At 53.2% G+C, this 22,815-nt stretch overlaps 1 protein-coding gene across 1 annotated transcript; it reads right to left on the bottom strand.

Annotated features, from left to right (window-relative positions):
• Positions 1 to 3,743: 3,743 nt before the first annotated feature.
• Positions 3,744 to 22,219, bottom strand: IL12RB1 (interleukin 12 receptor subunit beta 1). Its single transcript, XM_047697789.1, has 16 exons — positions 22,090 to 22,219; positions 20,782 to 20,844; positions 19,910 to 20,024; positions 19,062 to 19,231; positions 17,795 to 17,937; positions 15,223 to 15,256; positions 14,684 to 14,818; positions 13,457 to 13,539; positions 12,135 to 12,378; positions 10,144 to 10,311; positions 9,275 to 9,412; positions 8,730 to 8,885; positions 6,974 to 7,108; positions 5,959 to 6,064; positions 5,564 to 5,645; positions 3,744 to 4,797 (listed from the first exon to the last, which is right to left on the bottom strand). The coding sequence occupies exons 1-16, from the start codon at positions 22,217 to 22,219 to the stop codon at positions 4,444 to 4,446; spliced, it is 2,256 nt and encodes a 751-aa protein (XP_047553745.1). The 3' UTR covers positions 3,744 to 4,443.
• Between the last annotated feature and the right edge of the window lie 596 nt (positions 22,220 to 22,815).

Below are 22,815 nucleotides of genomic sequence, written 5' to 3'. Positions count from 1 at the left end.
AGGGAGCAGAGCCAGGGCAGCCCCGGATCCGTGAGGCGGTGTGACCCGCCCCCCCTTAACCCCCGACCTGAAAGCACACCCGCGACTGCCCCCTCCCCCCACCAGCCCTCCCGGAGTGTTTTTCTTCCCTCCTCCTGGGTGTTTTGGTTTCGGCAGGAGCGCCGTGGCGCGGTAGCAGGCGGTTCCCGCCGGCAGGGTCAGCCCAGGGCTGGCGGGGAGCCAGAAGCAGCTCCGGGCGCGGGTAGGGAGGACTCAGGGCGCGACCTACGCCCTCGCCCAGCACCGGGGCCAGCAAGTCCGGCTCCCCCCCTCCCCGTGTCTTCCTCGGTCCTGGACAGCGGGGCCCAGCCGGGTCGCGGCCCCCACGTGTGGCCATAGGGGGCGCCAAGGGGCGGATGGGTCCGGGCGGGGTTTCCCACGGCGGTGCCAAGGTTCGGTGTGCCCGGTTCGTTATTAAACATTGATGGAGACCGCTGGGTGCCTGCCCGAGAGGCCTCCCGGTTGGGGGACTAGGGCGCAGATGCCCCAACGCCAGTGGGAGGAGGGGTTGCCGCCCGGACCCGGCAGGCGCGGAGGGGCAGGAGGATGGGAGAGTTGCGCGAGGGCCAGGAGCCTTCTGGGCTAGGGCACCTAATCACAAGCAACCAAAGGAACACGTGAATTGGTCTCCATCGAGTTAAAAAAAAAATTTTTTTTTTCTGCAAAGGACACTTAAGACAGTGAAAAGCTAACTCCCAGAGCGATAGAAAATATTTACAAATCTTGTATCTGACAACGGATCAATATCCAGACGATCTAAAGAATGCCTAGGACTCAGTAATAAAAAGATAAATAACCCAATTAAAAATAAGGAAAGGATTCAAATTGAGATTTCTCCAAAGATATAATAAATGGCCAATAAACACACGAAAAAGCGCTCAACACCAACAGTCCTCAGGAAAAGGCAGATCAAACTACAGTGAGACCCCAGGCCACCTTAGGATGGCTCCCCTCTCCCTAACTGGGAAATAACAGGTATTGATGAGGATGTGGGGAAATCTGAACGCTCACACATTGCTGATGGGAATCCGGCAGCGCCTCGAGAGGCAAAGTTAAACACAGAATTACCCTGTGACCCAACAATTGTCCTCCCAGGCATATACCGAGAGAATTGAAAACAGGTGTTCACACCAAAGCCTGTAAACCAAGCTCACAGCCGCACTGCTCACGATCGCCAGCAGGTGGCGCCCAAAGGATGCCCATCAAGGAACGGAGAAACAGAGTGATCCAGCCGCACAGCGGAATATTATTCAGCCATAAAAAGGAATGAGGTTCTGATTCATGCTACAACAACGGAGCTGAACTTCTAAAACATGATTCTGTTTCTTCCACAAGAGCACAGACAGAGAAGGCCACGTTCTGTGTGATCGCACGGATAGGAAGTGTCCTAACAGGCCAATCCATAGAGATAGCTGATATTGCCGGTTGCCAGGGAATGGGTGAAGTGAGATGGGGAGTGACGGCTCATGGGCATAGGGTTTCCTTTTGAGGTCATGAAAAAGTTCTGGAATTACACAAGGCAGTGGTTTCACAACATTGGGAATGCACCAAATGCTACAGAACTATTCACTTTGCAAGGGTGATTTGTATGGTGTGTAAATGTCTCTTTAAAAGAAAAAAAAAATGACAGGGGCTCCTGGGTGGCTCAGCGGGTTAAGCCTCTGCCTTCGGCTCAGGTCATGGTCTCAGGGTCGTGGGATCAAGCTCGTCATCGGGCTGTCTGCTCGGCAGGGAGCTGCTTCCCCCTCCCTCTCTGCCTACTTGTGATCTCTCTCTGTCAAAAAAATAAATACAATCTTAAAAAAAAAAAAAAAGACAAAACACGAAAAAACAAAAAAGGAGGCATGAACAAAGGTGCCCAGTTGGGGGCAGGGCAACCTTGTCATCGAAGGCAGTTATGTGTGAGAGGCCCGGCCACCGCTGTCCTGTGTCATCTCCCACGCCCAGAGTCCCCAGGGGGCCGCTGATACCTCAGTCCCACCCTGGCTCGAGGGCAGAGACAGAGACAACATCTCTTTCTGACCAAACCTAGACGCCACTGGAGAAATAGAGGAGGAATGTTTCTGGGGAGGTAAACTGAGGCAGCCTCTCTCTCTGATAGAAACATGCTTCCTGTCTCGTGGTGGAAGCCATGGTGAGAGGAAGACCAAGAGAGATAGAGACAGAGGAGAGGAAGTGAGAAGGGGCCAAGGGCTCTGGAGAGGCCACCTTATCCATTTTACAGACTAGAACACTGAGGCCAGCAGGTCTGGGTCACCCGCTCCTCTGAACGGCAGCAGGAAGAATCTTTAAACAACTCAGAAATCGGGTTTCAACAATCCTGCTCTAGGACACCAGCTCCCCCAGCACAGGAATAAACCCCCTAAGGCCCCAGTAGGCAGTGATCTCTAACACCCTCCTCTCACACACTCCCCTATTAACCACACCCACCTCAGGGCCTTTGCTCACTGGTTTTGCTGGCCTCCTCTCACCATCTTGACTCTGGTATCACCCCTTCCAGGAAGCCATCTCTTACCCACTGTTCTTCACTGGGCTGAAGTTCAGCCCCGTTGTAGCACGATTCAGAACCTCATTCCTTTTTATGGCTGGGTAATATTCCACTGTGTGGCTGGGTCTGTTTCTCCGTTCCTCAATGGCCATCCCGGTGGGGCCCACCTGCTGGCGGTCGTGAGCAGTGAGGAGCACAGGAGCAGTAGGGGTGGGTGTGGGGCCCTGGTTTTGATGGGGTAGTTCTGAGCCCGGGGCTCAGATCCCTCTGGTTTTCTTCTAGAAGGCGCTGACCCAGCATCCCTTCCTGTCTGCCCACTCGGTCCTGCCACCGAAGAGTGAGAACTGATTCACAAGGGAAGGCCTGCCAGACAGGGAGGTGGCAAATTCAAGGGAGGGAGCATGCGCGGAACAGGGAGCAGTCACTCGTGGTTGGAGCACGGGGCCAAGGCTTCTGTTTCCCCATCTAAATGGAAAACTGGGGCCCCCCAAAGGGGCGGGGCCTGGACCGCTAGTCTCCCAGCCTGTGGGGCCAGACCGCTCTCACCCAGAGGCTTCAGGTTCTTTTGCCACAAAATTCAGTGGCTCTGGGTTCTAATCTCCACCCCTCCCCCTCCCGTCTCCACTTAACACCGGAAAAGTCTGTTTTGCAAACTCCCTAGCGGGTAGAGAGGGGCGGGGAGGGGGGTGTGCCCCCACGCCCCAGCTAGGCCAGAGAGACACGTGCTGCTGTTGCCACCTGGTGGCCACCGGGGGAATCCGAGACGCCTGGTTTAACAATGGGAGGAGCTCTAGGCAGGAGGGGAAAGGAAGAGGGCAGATTCAGGGTGTGAACGGCACCGGGCGGGGTGGGGGCGGGCACGCGTTCCTGCTGTGGGGCGTTGGGTGTCAGGAGAAAGGGGGAACCCCGATTCCTGACCTGATCCCTGGGCGGAGGGCAGATCGACCCCCAAACGGGGCGGAGTTGGGGGGGAGCCTGCGGAGCTGGGGAAATGAACCAAGTCTCCTGTTTTGAAGGAGCCAAATCCCACTCCCCCTCGAGCCGTCCCTCCCCTTGCCCAGTCCTGACCCTGCCGAGCGATCATTATTCTGTCTCCCCCAATCCGGGTGCTCCTGGGGGCGCCCAGAGGGAGAGATGGATAAATGCGTGTGGAGAATGAATGAACTCCCCTACTGGAGGATTTTGAACATGACGCGCAGGCTTCAGCCAGGGGAACGTTACCCAACAGAAGGCTCATTTATTTATTAAGCCGTACACCCCCTCAATAGACCTGTGAGTTCAATATTATCCTCACCCCCATTCTAGAGGGGAGGAGACTAAGGCTAAGCAGGAAACCATCACCTCCCTCAGAATGGTTAGGGCTGCCCTTGTTTTCCAACGACTAGATCTTCTGAGCCTGGAGCCTGCAGTGCTGCAGGAGTTCTGGGCCCAGACTCCCCATCAAGTGCTCCTGGGACACAACGTCCAGCCTAGTGTCCTAGGATTGGCCTAAGCCCCCGTTGGGCCCCCCTCCAATCTAGTCTACCCTGAAAAATTCTGTCCCTTCCCCATGGGTGTCATGGGGTGCAGCAGCTTCCTTCTCTTGGTGGTTCCTAGGGTTCCCGCCACAGGACGTGGTGCAACCTGTGTTGGCAAGAGGGGAGGGGCCGGGACCCGGAAATGGGGTCTGGATCTCTCTGCCCAGGTTTGACTCCTGCCTGTGCTGGGTAGTTTCTGGCTACCCACTTGCTCTCTCTGAGGCTTAGAGGTCATATCTGTAAACTAGAATAGCCATGTACCTCTCGAGGTGGTTATGGGGAATCAGGACATCATGGGTGTGTCTAGACGGAACAGGCTGGGTTTGCAATGTTTGCTTAATAACCAGCCGCCTTCAGTCTTCCTGTCTGAAGGTCGAGGCCGACTTTCCTCTCCCTCACTCAGGCCTCCAAGTCCATGTTTGAAGGGCCACTGATTATGGGGGTCTGTATTAGGTCTCCCAAGGGCAGTGAGAGTCCAGCCCCCTGGGCAAGGTTGCCCTCCAGACCTTCCTGCCTGCCTGGCCCCAGAGCCCGAGGCTCCGGATGGCCTTGCACATGTCTCCTGTCCTCCAACGGGAGCTCTGTGTCCAAGGTCAGCTCAGGAGTGTCCCGAAGTAGCTGTGTCTTCTCCTTGAGATGCATGGGTGTGTCCAGGTCAGTTCCCTCACCTTTTTCCCAGGACATGTTCACCACCAAGGCCTCTTTTGGGGACACCTCCTCCGGGAAGTCTGCCGGGCTTGTCCACTGCCAAGCCTAGATAGGAAGGGTGGGGCCAAGGCTATGAGCAGGGCCCTATTTTCCTGGGATCAGGTTCCTACTGGCTTAATTCCCTAAAATCCTGAGACCAGAGGATTAGCTCTGCCTCAATGACCCCCCCCCATTCAGCCCCTTTTAGGAAGCCCTCCCTGCCACACACACACCATTTATCTTTGGGAAATTATTCCTCCTCTTCTTGTTTTGATGTGGTTATGCACTGATCCCAACACAATTTGACTGATGGATATGTGACATGGCCCAGCCAATCAGAGCACTCTAGCCTCTGATTCCGGCAATGGGCTCAGGGATGAGCATGTGATCCACTCTAGGCCTATTGGTGATGGCCCTGGGACTTTTGCTAAAGTGAACTGAACACTCTTCTTCCACTGGGGAAAGGCTAAACCCGAGTGGGAGGGAAGCCTGCGGGCAGAACAGCAGTCCAGACAAATGGATACCCAGTCTCTGGATTCCTAGACCTAGCCATGCCTGAAGACCACCCTCTAGGGAATCCCCTCATCCCCCATCAGTTTTCCTTTTTGTTGAAGCCACTTTGAGTTATTTCTACTGCTAGGAAAGGACCCACAGGAGGTTTCTCTCTGGGCCTCTTCTTGCCTATTTGTGAAATCGGACAGGTTCTTGGAGTCCCTGTGTCCACGGTTAGGGGAGGATAAAACGAGTTAGTCCATGGCCATTACTCTGTAGAACCCTGGCCCAGAGTATAGACCCAAGAAATAGGACTTTAAATCAGAAAAGGAGTCCTTACCTGCTTTCCCTGGCTGCTAGGGAACTCGATCACAGTGCTGGCACAGGACGTGGGCAGGGGCGGGCACAGGTAACGTGCAGCCCTGGGGACGGAAGGAAACTGGTCAGAGAAGTGGCGTTTTCTGTTTTTACTTTTTAATTGTTTCAACTTACTCTTTTCATCTCCACTACATTACAAAGGGAGATTGGATGTGGATTGGGGGTAGGGGGATGTGGGATGCTGACAGACCTGGGTTCAAATCCCAGCTCTGCCCCCCTTGCTGGATACCTGGGCCCTGACTCTCTGGGCCTCAGTTTCCTCATCTGTAAACTGGGCCCAAATACCGACTTGGCATGAGCGGTTACTATGACCACTATTGTCATTACGGATCATCTTGGGGGAGACATGCAAATTACCTGTTCAGGCAGAGGTACCCAAGGACGCCCAGGAGAAGGATGCTGGCGAAGCTCCCCAGAGACACGAGGAGTACGGACAAATCGAACAACCGGGAAACCTGGGCTTCTGGGAGTGCGAGAGGTTGGGTTGGCAGAGGGGCACCTCCTGCCTCTTACTAGGAAGGGCGTTGGGAGGGCTGGACCCTCCATCAACTCACTGCTGACTGTGGCACACCATGGGTCCCTCTGTGCCTGGCTCCTCATGTGTGAAGCAGGGGACCAGGGAACCCACGTGCCCTGGGTCTGCGGGATAAGTCCCGGCATACAGGGCTCGGGACATGTTAGCTGCACATGCCTGCTCGTTGTGCCTCTGTGGCTGCTCCCCTGGGCCCAGCTCTGCCACCCCATGCCAAGGCTGACTCACACTGGCTCTCTTGAGACCAAATTGCATTATAACGGCAACAGGCAGAGACCATGGTAGGAACGGGGATCATTCGGTTTCCAAATCTCTTCCCGCCACACACCCCAAGACAATGGAGTCCACCTCCTTATCTTTGTGATAAGAAAGATACCCATTCTTTCACTCGCTCAACAAATGCCCCCCCCATCCTCTCCCACCCCACCGGAGCCCCCAGGCTGGACAGAGCCTGGCAGAGCCTGGACAGCCTCACCCACTCCCAAGGTGTCAGGCCAGGAAGGGAGGATTTTCACAGATTGGCGGGAGCGGGGGAAGGCGCATGGGGTAGGCACCCTAGAGAAAGCATGGTTGGCTTCCTGGAGGAGGAAGCTTTTGAACTGGGTTTTAAGGATGAATAGGAGTTAGCAGGGAGAACAAACATCCCAGGCAGAGGAGCCTGCACGGGCAAGGCAATGAGAGCATGAAAGGGAGATTCACAAGGAGGGGAGAGCAGAGTGGGCTGGGAATTTCTCCTGTGGGTGCTACATGGGGAGCAGGGCCAGGGTGGGGCTGCTTGCAGAGGCTTGGGATGGGGCAGTGCATGCTGGGTACATACCCAGGCCCTGCCCTCCTGCTCACCAATGCTGAATGGCTGGGGCCGGCTCCAGACACCCTGCAGCGTCACTGTGTCTGCTCGAACCCGCACAGTGTAGGCTGTCCCAGCCCGAAGGCCATCAAGGGTGACCTGGGTCTCTGTGGGCTTCACAGGCAGCTCTGTGGGAGGGAGGCAGCCATGGGTCCCCAGACTCCCTTTACTGCCAGGAGGCCAGGCTCAGGAGTGGGATGTCCAGGTCCTGGGTGGGCAGCCACATGCTGAGAGTGGTAGTGGGGGCTCAGGGACATTTTGCTGAAAACACTATTTTAAAAAATAATTTAAGATTTTATTTTAGAGAGAGAGAGCATGAGAGGAAGGCGCAGAAGGAGAATCTCAAGCAGACTCCTCGCTGAGTGTGGAGCCTGACTCGGGGCTCGATCTCACGGCCCTGAGATCACGGCCTGAGCCAAAACCAAGAGAGGGATGCTTGGCCCCTGCTGAAAACTCTGAATGCACCCATTCATCCCAGCTTACTTGGGGAACTGTTCTTCCCTCCAAGATTTAGTGAATGATGCTATTTTTCTCAAATTCTGACCTCTGCTGGCTCCTTGCTCTCCCCCACCCACCCCATCCTCCAAGCTCCTTCAAGATGCCAGGTTCAGTCGCACCTCAGGGCCTTTGCACTGGCAGTCCCCCAGCCCCGTGCTCACCCTTTCCCCAGATAGCCCCATGGTTTCCTCCCTCTCCTCCTTCCCATCTTTAGGGTCAAGTTCAGCATTAACTTTGTCTATCTTTCTTCCTCAGTGTCCCTTGAACCTCAGCACACAGTAGGACCTCAGCACACAGTGTGGAATCAGTTGGCTTTCATTCACAAATAAAGCTCTCCATAAAAGTCCTTAAAACGAGAATACAGTTGTTGGCTCTTATCAAGAAGAAAAAAATTCCTAGAACCCTAAGTCTATATTCAAGAGGAATGTTCTTCCAAAGAAACTGGAGTGGGGGGAATTGCTCAATTTGGTGAATGGGCATTTGGTGCATTCATCTTCAGCATTTTTGACTTTCAGCAAATCGGTAAAGGGGTGGCTTCCAGCTGTGCCACCAGAATGCGTCCCTGAACCCCACTTGGCCCCACTTACCCCCTCTAAACAGCGGGTGGTCAAGCGGATGACAGGATGCCTGTGTTTCTGATGCGAGAGCATCCCCCCAGTATCCCTCCCCCGCTCCCCGGCATTCATGCCTTGGCCTTGGCCGGTGCTGGGTGCTGGGTGAGAACGCGAAGACATGAAGAGGCCAGTCCTGCTGGCCCAGACTGTTGCTGTGGGAGGTGGGCGGGTGAGGCCACAGGAAAAGACTGCATGGGGGGCCCCCAGTGTGTGAAATGACAGGAAACTCCAGTGCTGGTGAGACTTACCATGTACAGTCTGCTCTTTTTCCCTCCCAAGGGGCAGGAAGGAGCATCTGACTGAGCCCAAATCCAGGCTTGCTTAACCCTTGGGCAGGAGACCCTCTCCAAGCCTCAGTTTCCCCATCTGTGAAATGGACACGGTCATCCGGCTCCACAGCAGTCAAGTTGCTGATTTGCATGAGGGGCTGACTTCCCCACATGGAAGCTGTGCCCACTGGGCCCTCCTGGGGGTCCAGAAAGGGCAATCTGGCCTCTTGGAGTCGAGCAACTCTTGTTTTATGAGTGGGAAAACCAAGGCCCAGAGAGGGCCGGTGAGATGCTCAGGGGCCCATAGCCAGGCAGACGTTGATCCCAGTCCCCTTCATCCCCCAGCCAGGCCCGTGCTGCCCACGTACCAGAGACAAGGTTGCCCTCCTCATCCTCGCAGTGCACGACGTACTCCTTCAGGACACCTGGGCAAGCGCTCAGCGGGGACGGCGTCCAGTCCACGTTCACGGAGCCCTGGCTGAGCTTCCTCACTGACACATGTTGTGGGCGTCCTGCCCCCGAGGCTGCAACCAGCCCGGTCACCATGGTCAATTCCAAGAGCACCGGCTGAATGTTTCCTGCCTGCCCAGCCTGGTGCTGTCCAGAGACCCAGGGAACCTTGGCAACAGAGTCAGGCGGGCCTGGGTTCGCATCCCGGTTCCACAACTCAGGCCCCATCGCTGCCCCTCTCTGAGACTCACTTTTCTTATCTATAAAATGGGGCAGTGCCCTTCAGGCGGGGGAAGCAGAGTGGGGGGCGTTCTTCAGGATCCCCTGAGACTCTGCGCATCTGGCTTCTGGCCAAGGCTTGACCTGGAGTAAGTGCCTCTAAGCGTTTGTTCCCCTCTCCTGACACCCAAGACCCCCACCAAGCCCCTCTGGAGAGACCACCCTGCAGGTGTGGGCTGCTCACCATTGCCCCCGAAGTGGTAGGTGGACAAGACCGTGGACCAGGAGATGGGCTTCTCTGGGCGTGGAGAGGCGAAGATCGTGATGTGGTAACATACCTCCTGCTCCATTGCCCCAGATCCTCTGCTCCAGCTGTAGGTTGCTAGAAAGATCGGTGAAGCCCAGGCCGGTAACGTAAATAGGTTGTACCGCTGCCTCTGCCCCTTTGCACTGGCTGTGCCACCTGCCAGGAACTCCTAAAGCTCTCCTGCTCATACTTCAAAGCCCTTGTGCCAATGTCCCCTCTTCCAGGATCCCTTTCTTATTCCCACCACCCGCAGCCCATCCCCCCACCTGCAGCCCAGCCCGGATGCCATGGCGCCAGGTGCATCTGGCTCCAGCTCTGTCTCCCCAGTCTAGGAACCTCAAGGGCCAGGTCTGAGGCTGAGGTTTCCGGGGGCCCTGGGCCAGGCCCCAGGTAGGAAGTGGGAGTGAGAGGCTGCCAGGGCTGGAAGGCTCCCCCTTTTTCTCCAGAGGTCTCATTAGTTTGCCACCAGCATCTTGGGAGCTGTCACCTTCTCTGGCACAGGGACCTGTTTAACAAACACCCTGGGATGTGAGACTCATTACCTATTGGTGTGCGATCTGCCCGGGGCTATGGCCCTGACACTTCAGGGTCCTGGCAGGAGGCTTCAGACATGCATGGGCGGCAGGGTCCCAGTCTCAGCCTGTCCCCACCTCTGTGTGACCCTGGGCAAGTAGCAAGACCTCTCTGGGCCTCAGACACCTCACACGCCCCTAGGCTGGAGCCAACCAGGAGCTCTAAGGGAGGAGGCAGAGGCAGAAGCAGAAGCAGAACCAGAAGCAGAAGCCGGGCGACAGACATGACGGTACCCATTCCTGTAGGGTCCTGGTCCTGGGATGGAGTCAGGGTGCAGTTGGTGAGGTTCCTGTCCTGGTCTTGGGCCTGCCACTCAATGCAATACATCTTGGCCCTGGCCTGAGCTGGCCAGTGCATGGAGGTCCCATCGGCTCTGACACTGATATTCAGAGCCCCCATTTCTGGAAGGAGATGAGGGAGGCAGGTTAGGCTAACAATGGTGATTTGAATGAGTTAGGTCTCCTGCCAAGAGTGAGTCCCCTGCCAAGACGCCCACCATCAGGGCTGCCTGTGCTGCTATCCCCACCCCCACCCTCCACCCTCCCCCAACCGGCTTGGGGAGCATCTCCTGCTCTAGCAGGTGTCTGCAGGGTGGGCCTCCCAGCTGGACAGGAGCTCAGAGGCCTGAGGACACACCCACTCAGTCCCCAGGGCTTCTCCCTTTCTGGGCAACAATCTCAGGGAGGCAGGCACTGCTTCCAATTCCAGGGACAACAACTACCATTTACTGAGCGCCAACTATATGTACCAGGCCAGTGCTGAGCACTTCACAGGTGTCATTCTGCTACAAAGTGAGAAGGTGATCACCCCATTAATACAGAAACTGAGGCTCAGAGAGGGAGAGCCACTGGCACAAGGTCACACAGTGGGGCCATGACCCGAACCAGGCCAGGAGCTGACGGACTCATGGCTGTGCCATCTTGGCATGTGGCTTTACCTCTCTGAGCCTCAGAGGTCTCATATCTGAAATGGGCATGCCCATACCAGCCCTGTCCTCACAGGATTGCTGAGTACTCAGTAGAGACAGGACCAGGGTGAGATGAGTGAGGCACGTATCAGGCACAAAGCTAGAGGCACCAAAGAACTCTGTCGTCAAGACAAACACTGTTCCAATGCCATTTTTTTTTAAGAACCAAAAAATGAGTGGAGGGGTGCCTGGGTAGCTCAGTGGGTTAAAGCCTCTGCCTTCAGCTCAGGTCATGATCTCAGGGTCCTGGGATCAAGCCCCACATCGGGCTCTCTGCTCAGCAGGGAACCTGCTCCCCCCTCACCTGCCTCTCTATTTGTGATCTGTCTGTCAAATAAATAAATAAAATCTTTTAGAAAATGAGTGGAAAAATATGCCATGAGCGCTCTTTATGATAGCCCAAAGGTGGAAACAGCCCAAACGTTCATTAACAGATAAACAGATAAACACCACGTGGTTCAGCCACACAGTGGAATATTACTCAGCCACGAAAAGGAGGGGAAGCCCTGATACACTCTACGACATGGGGGAACCTCAAAAAACATGACACTCGGTGAGAGAAGCCAATCATGAGAAGCCACAGGGTGTGCAGTCCCGTGTATAAGGAATGTCCAAAATGGGCAGACCCAGAGAGACAGAAAGAAGATTAGTGGGTGTCAGGGGCTGGGGATAAGAGGCGTGGGGTCTCCTTTTAGGGATGATAGAAATGTTCCGGAACTAGACAGAGGTGACGGTTGCCCGTCGCTGCAAACGTCTGAAACACCACTGAATCCTCCCTACCAAACTGGTTCATGCTGAGGTGTGACCTTCACCTCAATAACTTATGTAGATGTATTCACGTGCATGTATACATAAATATAAATCTTGATTTTTTTCCTCTCATATCTATAAATATAGGGACACCTTTAATCACGTCGATACCTATGCAGAACGAGCAAATATAAAGATTTGAAATGAAGATAGGATCAGCCGCATATTCGCGTTGTCCTGCCTCACTCACCACACCCTGATCTCCGCCCTGGTCCCAGGAAACTTCATTTACAAATGGTTGGCCTGGGCTATAGTTTGCCAGCTAGAGTCTGGTAAAATATTGCATTCTAACAATATGTTACCTTAATTAGTGATTTTGACACATTCCTGAGTGAGACACCTGCTTGATTTTTGTGCTTCACCTGTCTCACCCTAGTCTGATAGAGGCTCAGAGGAGGCGTTTAGCTCTGAGAGGCCCTCCCACAGCCCTCCGGCTGGAGGAAGCACCTGTGTGGGTGTGGGTTTGGGCAGGAATGTGCCATGTCTGGTTGGGGCCGGGGCCGAAGCGATTCTGAGAGATGACAGCCAGGTCATAGGCCGCACCAGAGAGGTCGAGCGGTTTCTTCAGCTGAAAGTTCATTGTCGACTTGATCTTACACGTGCAGGATAGCATGTGCAGGCGGGCGCGGTAGGTCACCTCCCCGCCAGAGTTGGATCCGAGGCAGCCTTCTGGAAGCTCAACTTGGGGCAGCTGTCGTGAATGTGAGAGATGGTTTGTGGAGCCCTGAACCCCGTCATCATCCCCATGGGCCAACATCGGCATGCAGCCCCTGAACAGACTCATCCACAGGCCACAGTCTGTGACATGAGCCAAAAACTTTTTAAAAACAAACGAGCAAAAAAACAAAGCAAAACAAAACAAAACAAAAAACCCTCGGTGCTGGCGAGGCTGTTGGGAAATAGGCATTTGTGGCCAGTGCCTGTTGGTTTGGGAGGGAAATAATTTGGCAAAACCTACTGAGTGTCAGGAAAAAAATGTTTTTCCATCTTTGGACCCAGTTACCTCAAGCCTGGAAGTGTTTCCTAAGAAAGGGAATTCAGGGGTGCCTGGGTGGCTCAGCAGCTTAAGCCTCTGCCTTCAGCTTAGGTCATGATCTCAGGGTCCTGGGATTGAGCCCTGCATCAGGCTCTCTGCTCAGCGGGGAGCCTGCTTCCCCCTCTCTCCCTCTGCCTGCCTCTCTGCCTACTTGTGATCTCTGTCAAATAAATAAATAAAATCTTTTTTTCTTTTAAAGGAATTCAAATGAAAGGAATGCCAGGAAGTAAAGCTTCACTGTAGGCGTACTGGGCCAGCCTATTAGGGACCCGGCCAATTAATTATGGTAAAGCCAGTGGGTGAAATATCTGATGGTTTTGCCCCTGACTTGGGCAAGAGATTTTCCCTCTGTGCTTCAGTTTCCTTCTCATAACTTGGGAGTTAATTAGACTGCTCTTAATGTGTTGCTCACGAGACTTCAAAGAAATCATCTCCCACCTAGACCAACATTGTCCACCTCTGGCCTGCCCACTTCCATCCTAGCCCCCCACACTCTGTTCCCCCCATGGGAGCTGGGGGAAGTCTGCAAGCACTGAACCCAGTCATATCCCTCTTCTGCTCACACACCCTCCATTGCTCCCCATTACCTGCAGAGTTAAACGCAAAGTCCTCGGAATTCTCGCCCCCTCCACATCTCTTCTCTCACAGTATCCCCCTTGTGCACCCTGACTCCAGCCTCTTGTCTCCTTCTCCCCATCCCAGGCCACCCCACAGCCCCGTGACAGCCCATTACCTGCCCGTGCAGGGTCACCTGCCTCCTCCCATTGGGGCGGAGCGCCTCCACCGAGAACTTCAAGGTGGGCTGTGGGAGATGTTCTGTAATGGGATGGCGAGACAGTGACGCTGGGGGTGGTCCCTTGCTCACCGCCACCTCCCACAGACCATGCATGGGGACCCAGGACATTTTCCTTCCCTCCCTTGAAACACAGGATTCCCATGGGTTGTTAAGAAGTTTTCAAAATCAGAAACATGAAGATCTAGTCTATGACAATGTGACTATACTTAATGCCATAAAACTATCCACTTTGGGGGCTCCTGGGTGACATTGGACTCTTGATTTCAGCTCAGGTCACGGTCTTGGGGTCATGGGATTAGGCTCTGGGCTTGATGGGGAGTCTGCTTGGAATTCTCTCTCCCTCTGTCCCTCCCCCTGCCGTGCACATGCTCTCTCTCTTTCGAATAAATACTGTCCTAAAAAACAAACAAACAAACAAACAAACAAAACCCTATGCTTTAAAATGGTTAAAATGGTAGATCTTATCTAATGCATTTTCTACTACAATTTTCGTTTTAAAGTCTGAAAAGACCTCTTGGAGCTGTTTTGCAGTGGATAATGCACTAGGGGCAGGAAGAGACCTGCCAAGGTCACAAGGTCAGGGGCAAAATGTTGACAATCACCTCATCCTTCCTTGCCTCTCGGGTCCCATCTCCACTTTGGAGCTGCCCAAACTCCAGCTTCCTGTGTCCTTCGGGAAGCTATGTCTTCACGACACGGCCATTTCCCCCTGCCGACTCCCTGCGTGGCTTTAAAGAACAAAGCCAACAGGACACATGGGAAGGAAAGAAGGACTGGGAAATGTTTCTTTTCAGATTATGGATTCTCCACATTTTACAAAGTGAAACTCGCTCCACCTCTTTTTTTTTTTTTAAGATTTTATTTATTGATTTGCAAGAGAGAGCACGCATGAGTGAGGGTGGGAGATGGGGGATGGAGGGGCCCAGGGAGATGGACAGAAGCCGACTCCCCGCTGAGCAGGGAGCCCAAGGCCAGGCTCAGTCCCAGGACCCTGGGATCATGACCTGAGCTGAAGGCAGACGCTTAGCCCACTGAGCCACCCAGGTCCCCTGCCCTAGCACCTTTTACTAATTTCCCCAAATTTCTCTTGCCGCCTTATTTCTAGTACCCACTGCTGTATTTCTAATGCCTGCCCCGGTTCCAGTGGCTCTGGGGTGCTCTCACCAGGGGGGACACACACGGGGCTGCTCCAGCTGCTCCAGGGGTCTCCTGGGTCTCCTGGGGCTGCTGGCCTGAGTCGCCGCCTGCGGAGCTGGAATTCCTGGGCTGCGTCCGTCCGCAGGGGGCAGAGGCAGGACTCTGGCAGGGAAATAGGCCGAACTTCAAGCTGAAGGGCTGTCTCACACCTGGGGGTGCCCGGGGCTTGGCACTCATCATTTAGCCCTCAGACATTTAATTGAGTGCCAACTGTGTGCTGGGCCCTGGGACCACTGTGGGAATAGGCCAGGCCCTGTCCTCTTGGAGGACCTCAAGGTGCCCCATTCTTGCCCTGACTCGAGGTCGGAGTCCTGGCAAGGCCATCCATTGGGATGCGAGCCTGGTCAATGGCTTCTCACCCCCAAGCCTGTTTCCTCACCTGAGAAATGGGAATAATCCCATATGGAACTAAGGATGGGCCAGAAAGCGTACAACGAAATTAGCACACAGCAGGCGCTCAATTAATGCTAACATGCTGCAGCTGTTGTTGGTACTATTATTCTCACCGAAGCCAGCATCCTCCTGAGGTCCGCAGTTGCCCTAGGACCAGATCATATATACATAGTTTTACCTTTTGGTAAAAGGTAAAAAAAAAAAAAAAAAAAAGGGTTTTTTTGAAAGAAATATTAGCTCTTTTATAATTTTAAACAATTATTCTAAGTGCAATGTGGAAGCTTGGGTTAGAAACAGAAAGAAAGAGGAACAGAAAGAGGACATTTGTATTTTGTTTTGTTTTGGTTTTTAAAGATTATTTGTTTATTTATTTGACAGAGAGAGAGAGAGAGAGAGATCGCAAGTAGGCAGAGAAGCACACAGAGAGGGAGAAGCAGACTCCCCACTGAGCAGAGAGCCTGATGAGGGGCTCGATCTCAGGACCCTGAGACTATGACCTGAGCCAAAGGCAGAAGCTTAACCCACTGAGCCACCTAGGCACTTTAAAAAAAAAAAAAAAAGAGGACTTTCATGGAAAAACAGGTGGCTCAGAATAAGCCCAGGGATTTAGTCCCCAGAAACGTGGCAACGTTTATCTCGGTTGTGGACAGACACGCTCAAGAATGTAAGATGTTCGCATGTGGGGCAGCTGGGGGGCCTTTTTAGGGGAGCTGGCTACCTCTTTGTAACTTTTCTGAAAATCTAAGATTATTCCCAAAGTAAAAGTAGGCTTAAAAGATTTTCAGAGGCAAAATTATTATTCTGTACTTTCCTACAAAAATTGTTTTAGGAGGGAAAACCTGTATGTCAGTGGTGTTGGGGGTCAGGAGAGTCAGGTGTAGGACACGGCCTGCCCCCCACACCCTGTGTCATGCGGAGAGGTCCCCCAACATCTGGAGCTTCAAATCAAACCAACAGAGAGGCCCCTCTCCCAGCAGGAGTCCCATATCACCTGCCTCTGACAGATCCCATTCACTGGATGGGGTCACTGAGGCTCAGGGGGCCCCAACATAGGAAAGGGAGATGGGGCTGAAGCTGGGGCTGCTCCCTGGCCTGAAAATGCTGCCAGTCTGAGGGAGGAGGAGATGCCACGATTCAGAGGCTGGAGGTCTCTGTCTCTCCCCATCTAGGGGCTTCTTGGGCCCGAAGCAAGGGCTGAGGTTCCTTGCAGACCCAGCTTGCTCTGCATGGAGGCAACAGAAGGGACAGCAGAAGGTAGCTGAAGTATGAACGAAGGTCTGCGGAAGACATACAGACAGCCAACAGGTAGAAAGACCAGGCTCAACATCACTCATCATCAGGGAAGTGCAAATCAAAACCATAATGAGATACCACCTCAGTCCGAATGACTATCATCAAGAAGACACAAGACCCTAGCTTGTAGCTCAGTCAGTTAAGTATCTGCCTTCATGATCCCAGGATCCTGGGATCGAGCCCCACATCAGGCTCCCTGCTCGGTGGGAAGCCTGCTTCTCTCTCTCCAATTCTCCCTGCTTGTGTTCCACATACCCCCCAACAAATAAATAAATAAATAGTCTTTAAAAAAATGTTTATTGCAGCCTCACATACAATAGCCAAGATATGGAAGCAACCAAAGTGTCCATTCATTGGCAGATGAATGGAAAAAGAACATGGGGTACACACACACACACACAGGGGTATTATTCAGCTGTAAAAGGACACCCTGACATGTGTGACGATGTGGACAAGCCTCGAGGGCACTATACTAAGTGAAATAACTCAGAGAAGGACAAATACCATAGGATCTCTCTTGCACACATGGAATCCAAAGCAAAATAAAATGGAACTCATGGACACGGAGAACAGATCGGTGGTCACCAGAGGCAGGGGGTTGGGGGGTGGGAGGAATGGGGGTCAAAAGGTACACATTTCAGTTATAGAATAAATAAGTCCTAGGATGTCATGTACTGCATGGTGACTATAGTTCGTAATACTGTATGATGTATTTGGACGTGCCTAGGAGAGTAGATCTTACAAGTTCTTACAAGACATAAAGTTTGCATCGCAGGTGGTAATGGACAGTAGCTAGACTGACTGTGATCATTTCACAATACATACAAACATCAAATAATGATGTTGTACACCTACAGCCAACATAATGTTATATGTCAATTGTATCTCAAAAATAAAACAAAACCAGAAGAAGAAAAAGGAAGGGAGGAAGGAAAGAAAGAAGGAAAGAGGGAAGTGGAAGGGGAGCTTCCTAGAGAGGCTGCCCTTGAACTAGACCCTGAAGATCAACTGGATTTTCAGCCACTCATAGAGAAGAAGGCATGAAGATGGAGGAGACTGCATGGGCAAAGGTAGTGTTTGGAAATTCAGGGCATGGGCATAGAATGATGGCCATTCAGAGGGGGCCAGAGGAAATATAAGGTGGGTGAGGGTGCCCGGGGCCAGCTGAGGAAAGGATGCTCTCCTGAGGGTAATAGGGAGCTATGGAGGGTGTGTGAGCAAGGGAGGTTCCGATGAGATCTGAGAGTCAAAGAGACTCCAGAGGCTAGCTGCAGGGCAAGAGTGGAGACCAGGCAAGAGGGGTGATGGATGTAGAGATGGTGAAACTGCTTTGGGGGTCATGTTCCCCAGGGAGAAGCCTGTGTTCTCTCCTGACCTGGGGAATAAACTCACCAACTCCCACAGGCTGCTGGATGTCCGGTGCCGGAACTGCACCTCGGCACCGTCCTGGCGGGCTGGGTTCTCCCACTTCAAGAGCACCTGCCCCGAGGACCTAGACACAGTGATGTCTCCAACCAGCGGAGGGTCGTATTTAACTGGGAACAGAGGTGGAGATTGGGGAGGGGAGCCAGCATATGTGTAAGTTATTGGTACTTAAAATTTTGGAAAATCTGCCCCACCCAGCCCAGGGTAACTGACTGAGTCCCCAGGATGTGCATCAGGGAAACCCTTACAAGTTCCATCTAAGCCTGGGATTCTATGGCTCAAAGATTCAAGACTGACACTCCTTGTAGCAACATTGTGGTGAGATGGGCACTTTTGTGAGTTGCTGATAAGAGGATAATTAATTGAATCTATTTTATAGAAGACTATTAGGGAAATCTTACTAATTTTTTTAAACCCTGACTTGAAGAGAAGCATCCATCATTCTTTCTGCATCTTGGTCATACCATGTCTGATTCTACCTCAGGACCTTTTCACTTGCTGTGCCCTTATGCCCTCTGCCTGGAACACACTTCTCTACCCCTGATTCTTGTTGGATCCTTTTTATCCTTCAGGGCTCAGCTTGACCTCCCAGCAGCCTTTCCTCACATGGAATCCAAAGCAAATCCAAAGCATCCTTCCTGTTCATCACTTCCTCTTGATTCTGGCCTCCATGAGGGATGGTCGGATCCTGCCTTCATCTTAAAATTTGATACATTGCTCATCTGGAGCAATTGGATTTTTTGGCATTAATTTTGATTTTTCAAAAAACATCTCTTTACAAAATTATTTATATTGACTCCTGAGTTTTCTGGCATCCCTTACAATTTCGTGCCCAAGCCAGGTTCCTTCCTCACCTTACCCTAATGCCAGCCAGGAGCGGCCAACTTTGTTGGCCTCACTCATGTCCCCTATGACTCAGCATAGCACACAGAAGCATCTCAAACACTAGGTGTTAAATGTCCGTGGTTGCGTCGTGAAAACAGATTTTAAAGACCCAATGAGGTCCCAGTGGTATTACAGTTTCGGGGAGAAACCAGAAGCAACCTAAGTGCCCAGCAGATGGGGATTGGTGAGGGGACCGTGAAGGGACCATGTCCCGCAACAGGGTTCGATGTGAAAATCATTGGCATTATCAAGCCCCTGGCCCAAATCCCTGCGGGTCTAGGCTCAGGGACCCGAGGCATCTCTGGGTGAGGAAGGGGCGGCAGGGAGGAGGAGGAGAACGGGTGCTGACCTGCACTATGAAGCTTCAGGGTGATCTTAGGGGACTTCTGTGTCCGGTTCTCAGCTCGAGATTCCACCCAGAGCGTGATGGCCTGGAGCACAGCTACACCGTCCTGGTCAGAGAACCGCAGGCTGGTGGCCGAGCCCGCGGCAAAGTAGCAGCAGCGCCCGGACCTGAGGCTGCGTGAGTGGAGCACTGGGGCTGAGTTTGGGGTTGCAGGACCCGCAGGGGGGCTCAGCAGCCCCGGTAGATGGGCCGCGTCACATCCCTTTTTTTTTTTTAATATTTTATTTATTTATTTGACAGACAGAGATCACAAGTAGGCAGAGAGGCAGGCAGAGAGAGAGGGGGAAGCAGGCTCCCCGCCGAGCAGAGAGCCCGATGTGGGGCTCGATCCCAGGACCCTGGGACCATGACCCGAGCCAAAGGCAGAGGCTCTAACCCACTGAGCCACCCAGGCGCCCCATCCCAGGATCTTCTTCTGCCCCTTTGACTCCCCCTCCCCAGCCTGGGGACTCTAGGGGGATCAGCCTGCAACTGAGGGTTTGGGGGAACCCCAGAATCTCACGATGCAGATGAAGAAATGAATGGTTGGAAGGATGGACAAATTAGTGAGCAGATGAGGAGGAAGGAAGGATGAGAGGGACCCTAATTGCCACCCAACTTAGATGCCCACCTACGCTGACATGCCCCCCCACACACACATAGAGTCCCCACCCTCCCTTCTCCCATAAGACACTGAGCCACCAGGAAGGGCAAGGACCTTGCTAAGAGCATACCTCTGAGAGCAGAGGCATGGGGCAGGAGCAAGTGTGGGATGATGGGTGAAGGTTTGGGGACCGGGGCAGGGTCCTTACCAGCACCTCAGGAAGTGGCTGACCCCAGCCATGGGGCCCTCATACTGCCAGGAGCATTCATAACCAGCACTGACTATCCGGTAGCAGTTCAGGTCCCTGGGGCCTGAAGCCGAGCCTGGAGGAGATCCCAAAGGTTTTAGAAGGGACCAAGAGCTGGGAGGGGGCCCTCCTTGCTGGTGCACACTTGGGATGAATCTTTGTGACATTTAAGTAATCCAGTGTCAATCTCAGCCTTGGCGCACTCCCAGAACCCTCCCTGTGCCCTTCCCTCCTGTCTCCTGCCTTCTCCCCTGCTCAACCTCCTCCAGCCACACCAGCCTCCTCACCAGTCCTCAAGCAGGCTCACTCCCACCTCAGGGCCTTTGCGCATGCTGTGCCATCTGCCTGGAATGCTTTTCCCACAGATCTTGACATTCTAGTTTCTCCTTCAGCGTCACCTCCTTGACCACCAGCCAACCTGAAGCCGCCCCCTCCTCCATCCTCCCTCCCCTTCCTCTGGTTTCTCATAGCACATTCTGGCATGCTGTCTGTGCATTTGTTTGCCTGTTATCCACCTCCCACACTAGGCTGTGGCCCCAGGAAGTCAGTCGGGCTTGTGGCTGATTCTTTCACGCCTAGAACTGGGTCTGCATGCAGTAGGAGCTTGGTAAATAGTTCTTGCACGAAAGGAAGGACGAAACACCTGTTTGGTGGCAGACCCCGGGACACTGGAGCTTGGTGAGGACAGGAGAGTAGGCTATCAGGCTGCTCCCAAGACCTCAGGTGCACCTGAATCTTTGGCTGGGTGGGAGGGAGCTGAAGGAGGAACGGCTAGGGAAGGGACAGTCAGACCCCAGCATGACATCTCTCCACAATAAGGAACTGTCCCAGACCTGCGCCTGCATCCGGATACGGCGGGTCCTGAAAACAGCACCCACTGGTACTGCAGGCTTCAGCTGCAAAGACAACGAAGAGAGAATGACATTTCCAGTCTTTTACTGCATGGCGGAGGCGCTCGGGCGGGGGTCTTGCCAAGAGACCATCCATCCACTCACCCACTCTCCCACCTATGGATCCACCTACCCATCCATCCACACATCCTATCTTCCACCCAGCCACCCATCAGGCATGCACGCATTCATCTGTCCTATGCTCCATCTATCCATCCATCCAACCATCCATCCATCCAACCATCCATCCATCCATCCATCCATCCATCCATCCATCCAACCATCCATCCATCCACCACTCATTCATCCACTCAACAACCTCTGAGGCTGCTCTTCCAAGGCAAGCTGGGGTCTCCTGTCCTCCTTTCAGTATCTGGTCTCCAGCCCTGCCTGATCCCTGCAGGCCCTGAAACCTTGCTGATTCTCAGTTTACAGAGACACACAGAGAGGCAAAGTAGTGGCTTTAGGTCACACAGCAGCAACAGCAGAGCTGGAATTAGATTTCAAACCCAGTCATCTGCAGGGGTCTGGGCTCCTTCCCATCCAATCCCACAAGATGGAGAGATAGTATGTACATATTTTTTGTCTAATAATATAATAAAACTATAAACATGTATATCCATTATATACACACTTGTTCATTATCCTTTTCTTTTTCTTTTTTTCTTAAAGATTTTATTTATTTATTTGAGAGAGTGAGCAAGAGAAAACACAATCAGCGGGAGGGGCAGAGGGAGAAGCAGGCTTCCCACTGAGCAAGGAGCCTGATGTGGGACTTGATCCCAGGACCCTGGGATCATGACCTGAACTGAAGGCAGACACTCAACCGACTGAGCAACCCAGGAGTCCCGCTTTTTCTTCTTTTAAAGATTTTATTTATTTTACAGAAAGAGAAAGCACAAGCAGGCAGAACGGCAGGCAAAGGGAGAGGGAGAAGCAGGCTCCCCGGCGACACAGGGCTCCATCCCGGGACCCTGGGATCATGACCTGAGCAGTGCCCAACCGATTGAGCCACTCAGGTGCCTCTGCTTATCGTTTTTGGATTTTAGCATTTCTCACAGAATCCCAGGGAGTGGGAAAGATTCAGAGATTTAGTCCATTCTACAGAAGACGATGTCAAGACCAGAGCAGAGATGCCCAAGTTTGACAGAGGGAAAGACTGAGGCCCAGAGACACAGAAGCCAGGTCCACCACCCTACACGCACATGCCCCGCAGCAAGAAAAGCCATGATGTCAAGGTGGGGAACTCACCGCCTTGCCCTCGGAGCAGGAGCAGAAGGAGGGGAACCAGCCTGGCCCACAGCTGTCCCATGGAGCCCACGCAGAAGCTCACAGCCCCAGATGAACTTCTGCCAGCCACCCTGTCCTTGCCCCTGAACATGTTGAAGCTGAGTAAGAAGGAGGACTTCAAAGATCAAAAAAAAAAAAGGAAGTTAGATGTCATGGCCCCTCCTAGCACAAGTCAAACTGAAAGAGAAACTAAGAAGTCAGCGTGGTGGTGGCGGCCTCATCCAGGCCACAAACCCACCTGGAGTCACGGATCTGGGGGTCTACACTGCTGGCCCAAGCCTTAGCTGGACACAAGGTGCCAACCCCTTGAGTGGCCAGCTGCTCTGAGCCCTTGCCCTGGTTTCCAGCCCTCTCTAGCTGACCTCTGAGACTCAGGTGCCGAACGGGAGCCCAGTGTTCTCAGATGTCTGTGTTCACTCTCCCAACAAACCGTTATGAAGTGTTTGCTCTACGCTGCCCCCTCCCCACACGCCCACCTCTCCATTTCCCAAACTCTACCCCAAGGCACCCTGGGTCCCGGCTCCTGAAGAGCCCTTTGCTTCCTTCAGACTAAGCTTTGTCCCCTCTCTGTGTCTGTTTCTTGGCATCGGGGGCGGGTGGGTCTCAGTCTCTGAGCCTTTCTCCTCACTGTCTACAAAGTCCCAAAATGTCCATGGAGAAGGACAGACTCATGCTAAAAAGTGGGTG

This window comes from Lutra lutra, chromosome 1 (assembly GCF_902655055.1).
Source record: "Lutra lutra chromosome 1, mLutLut1.2, whole genome shotgun sequence".
In the NCBI taxonomy this organism is placed as follows: Eukaryota; Metazoa; Chordata; class Mammalia; order Carnivora; family Mustelidae; genus Lutra; species Lutra lutra.
This window is presented reverse-complemented; position numbering and strand designations above follow the sequence as displayed.

Excerpts from the sequence above, each read along its gene's own strand:
- IL12RB1 (XM_047697789.1), bottom strand. The coding sequence starts at position 22,219 with ATGTTCAGGGGCAAGGACAGGGTGGCTGGCAGAAGTTCATCTGGGGCT. Across the intron at positions 13,540-14,683 it reads CCCCGTGTGTGTCCCCCCTG|AACATCTCCCACAGCCCACC; the intron begins GTGAGAGCACCC and ends ATCCCATTACAG. Across the intron at positions 10,312-12,134 it reads CCAAACCCACACCCACACAG|AAATGGGGGCTCTGAATATC; the intron begins GTGCTTCCTCCA and ends ATCTCCTTCCAG.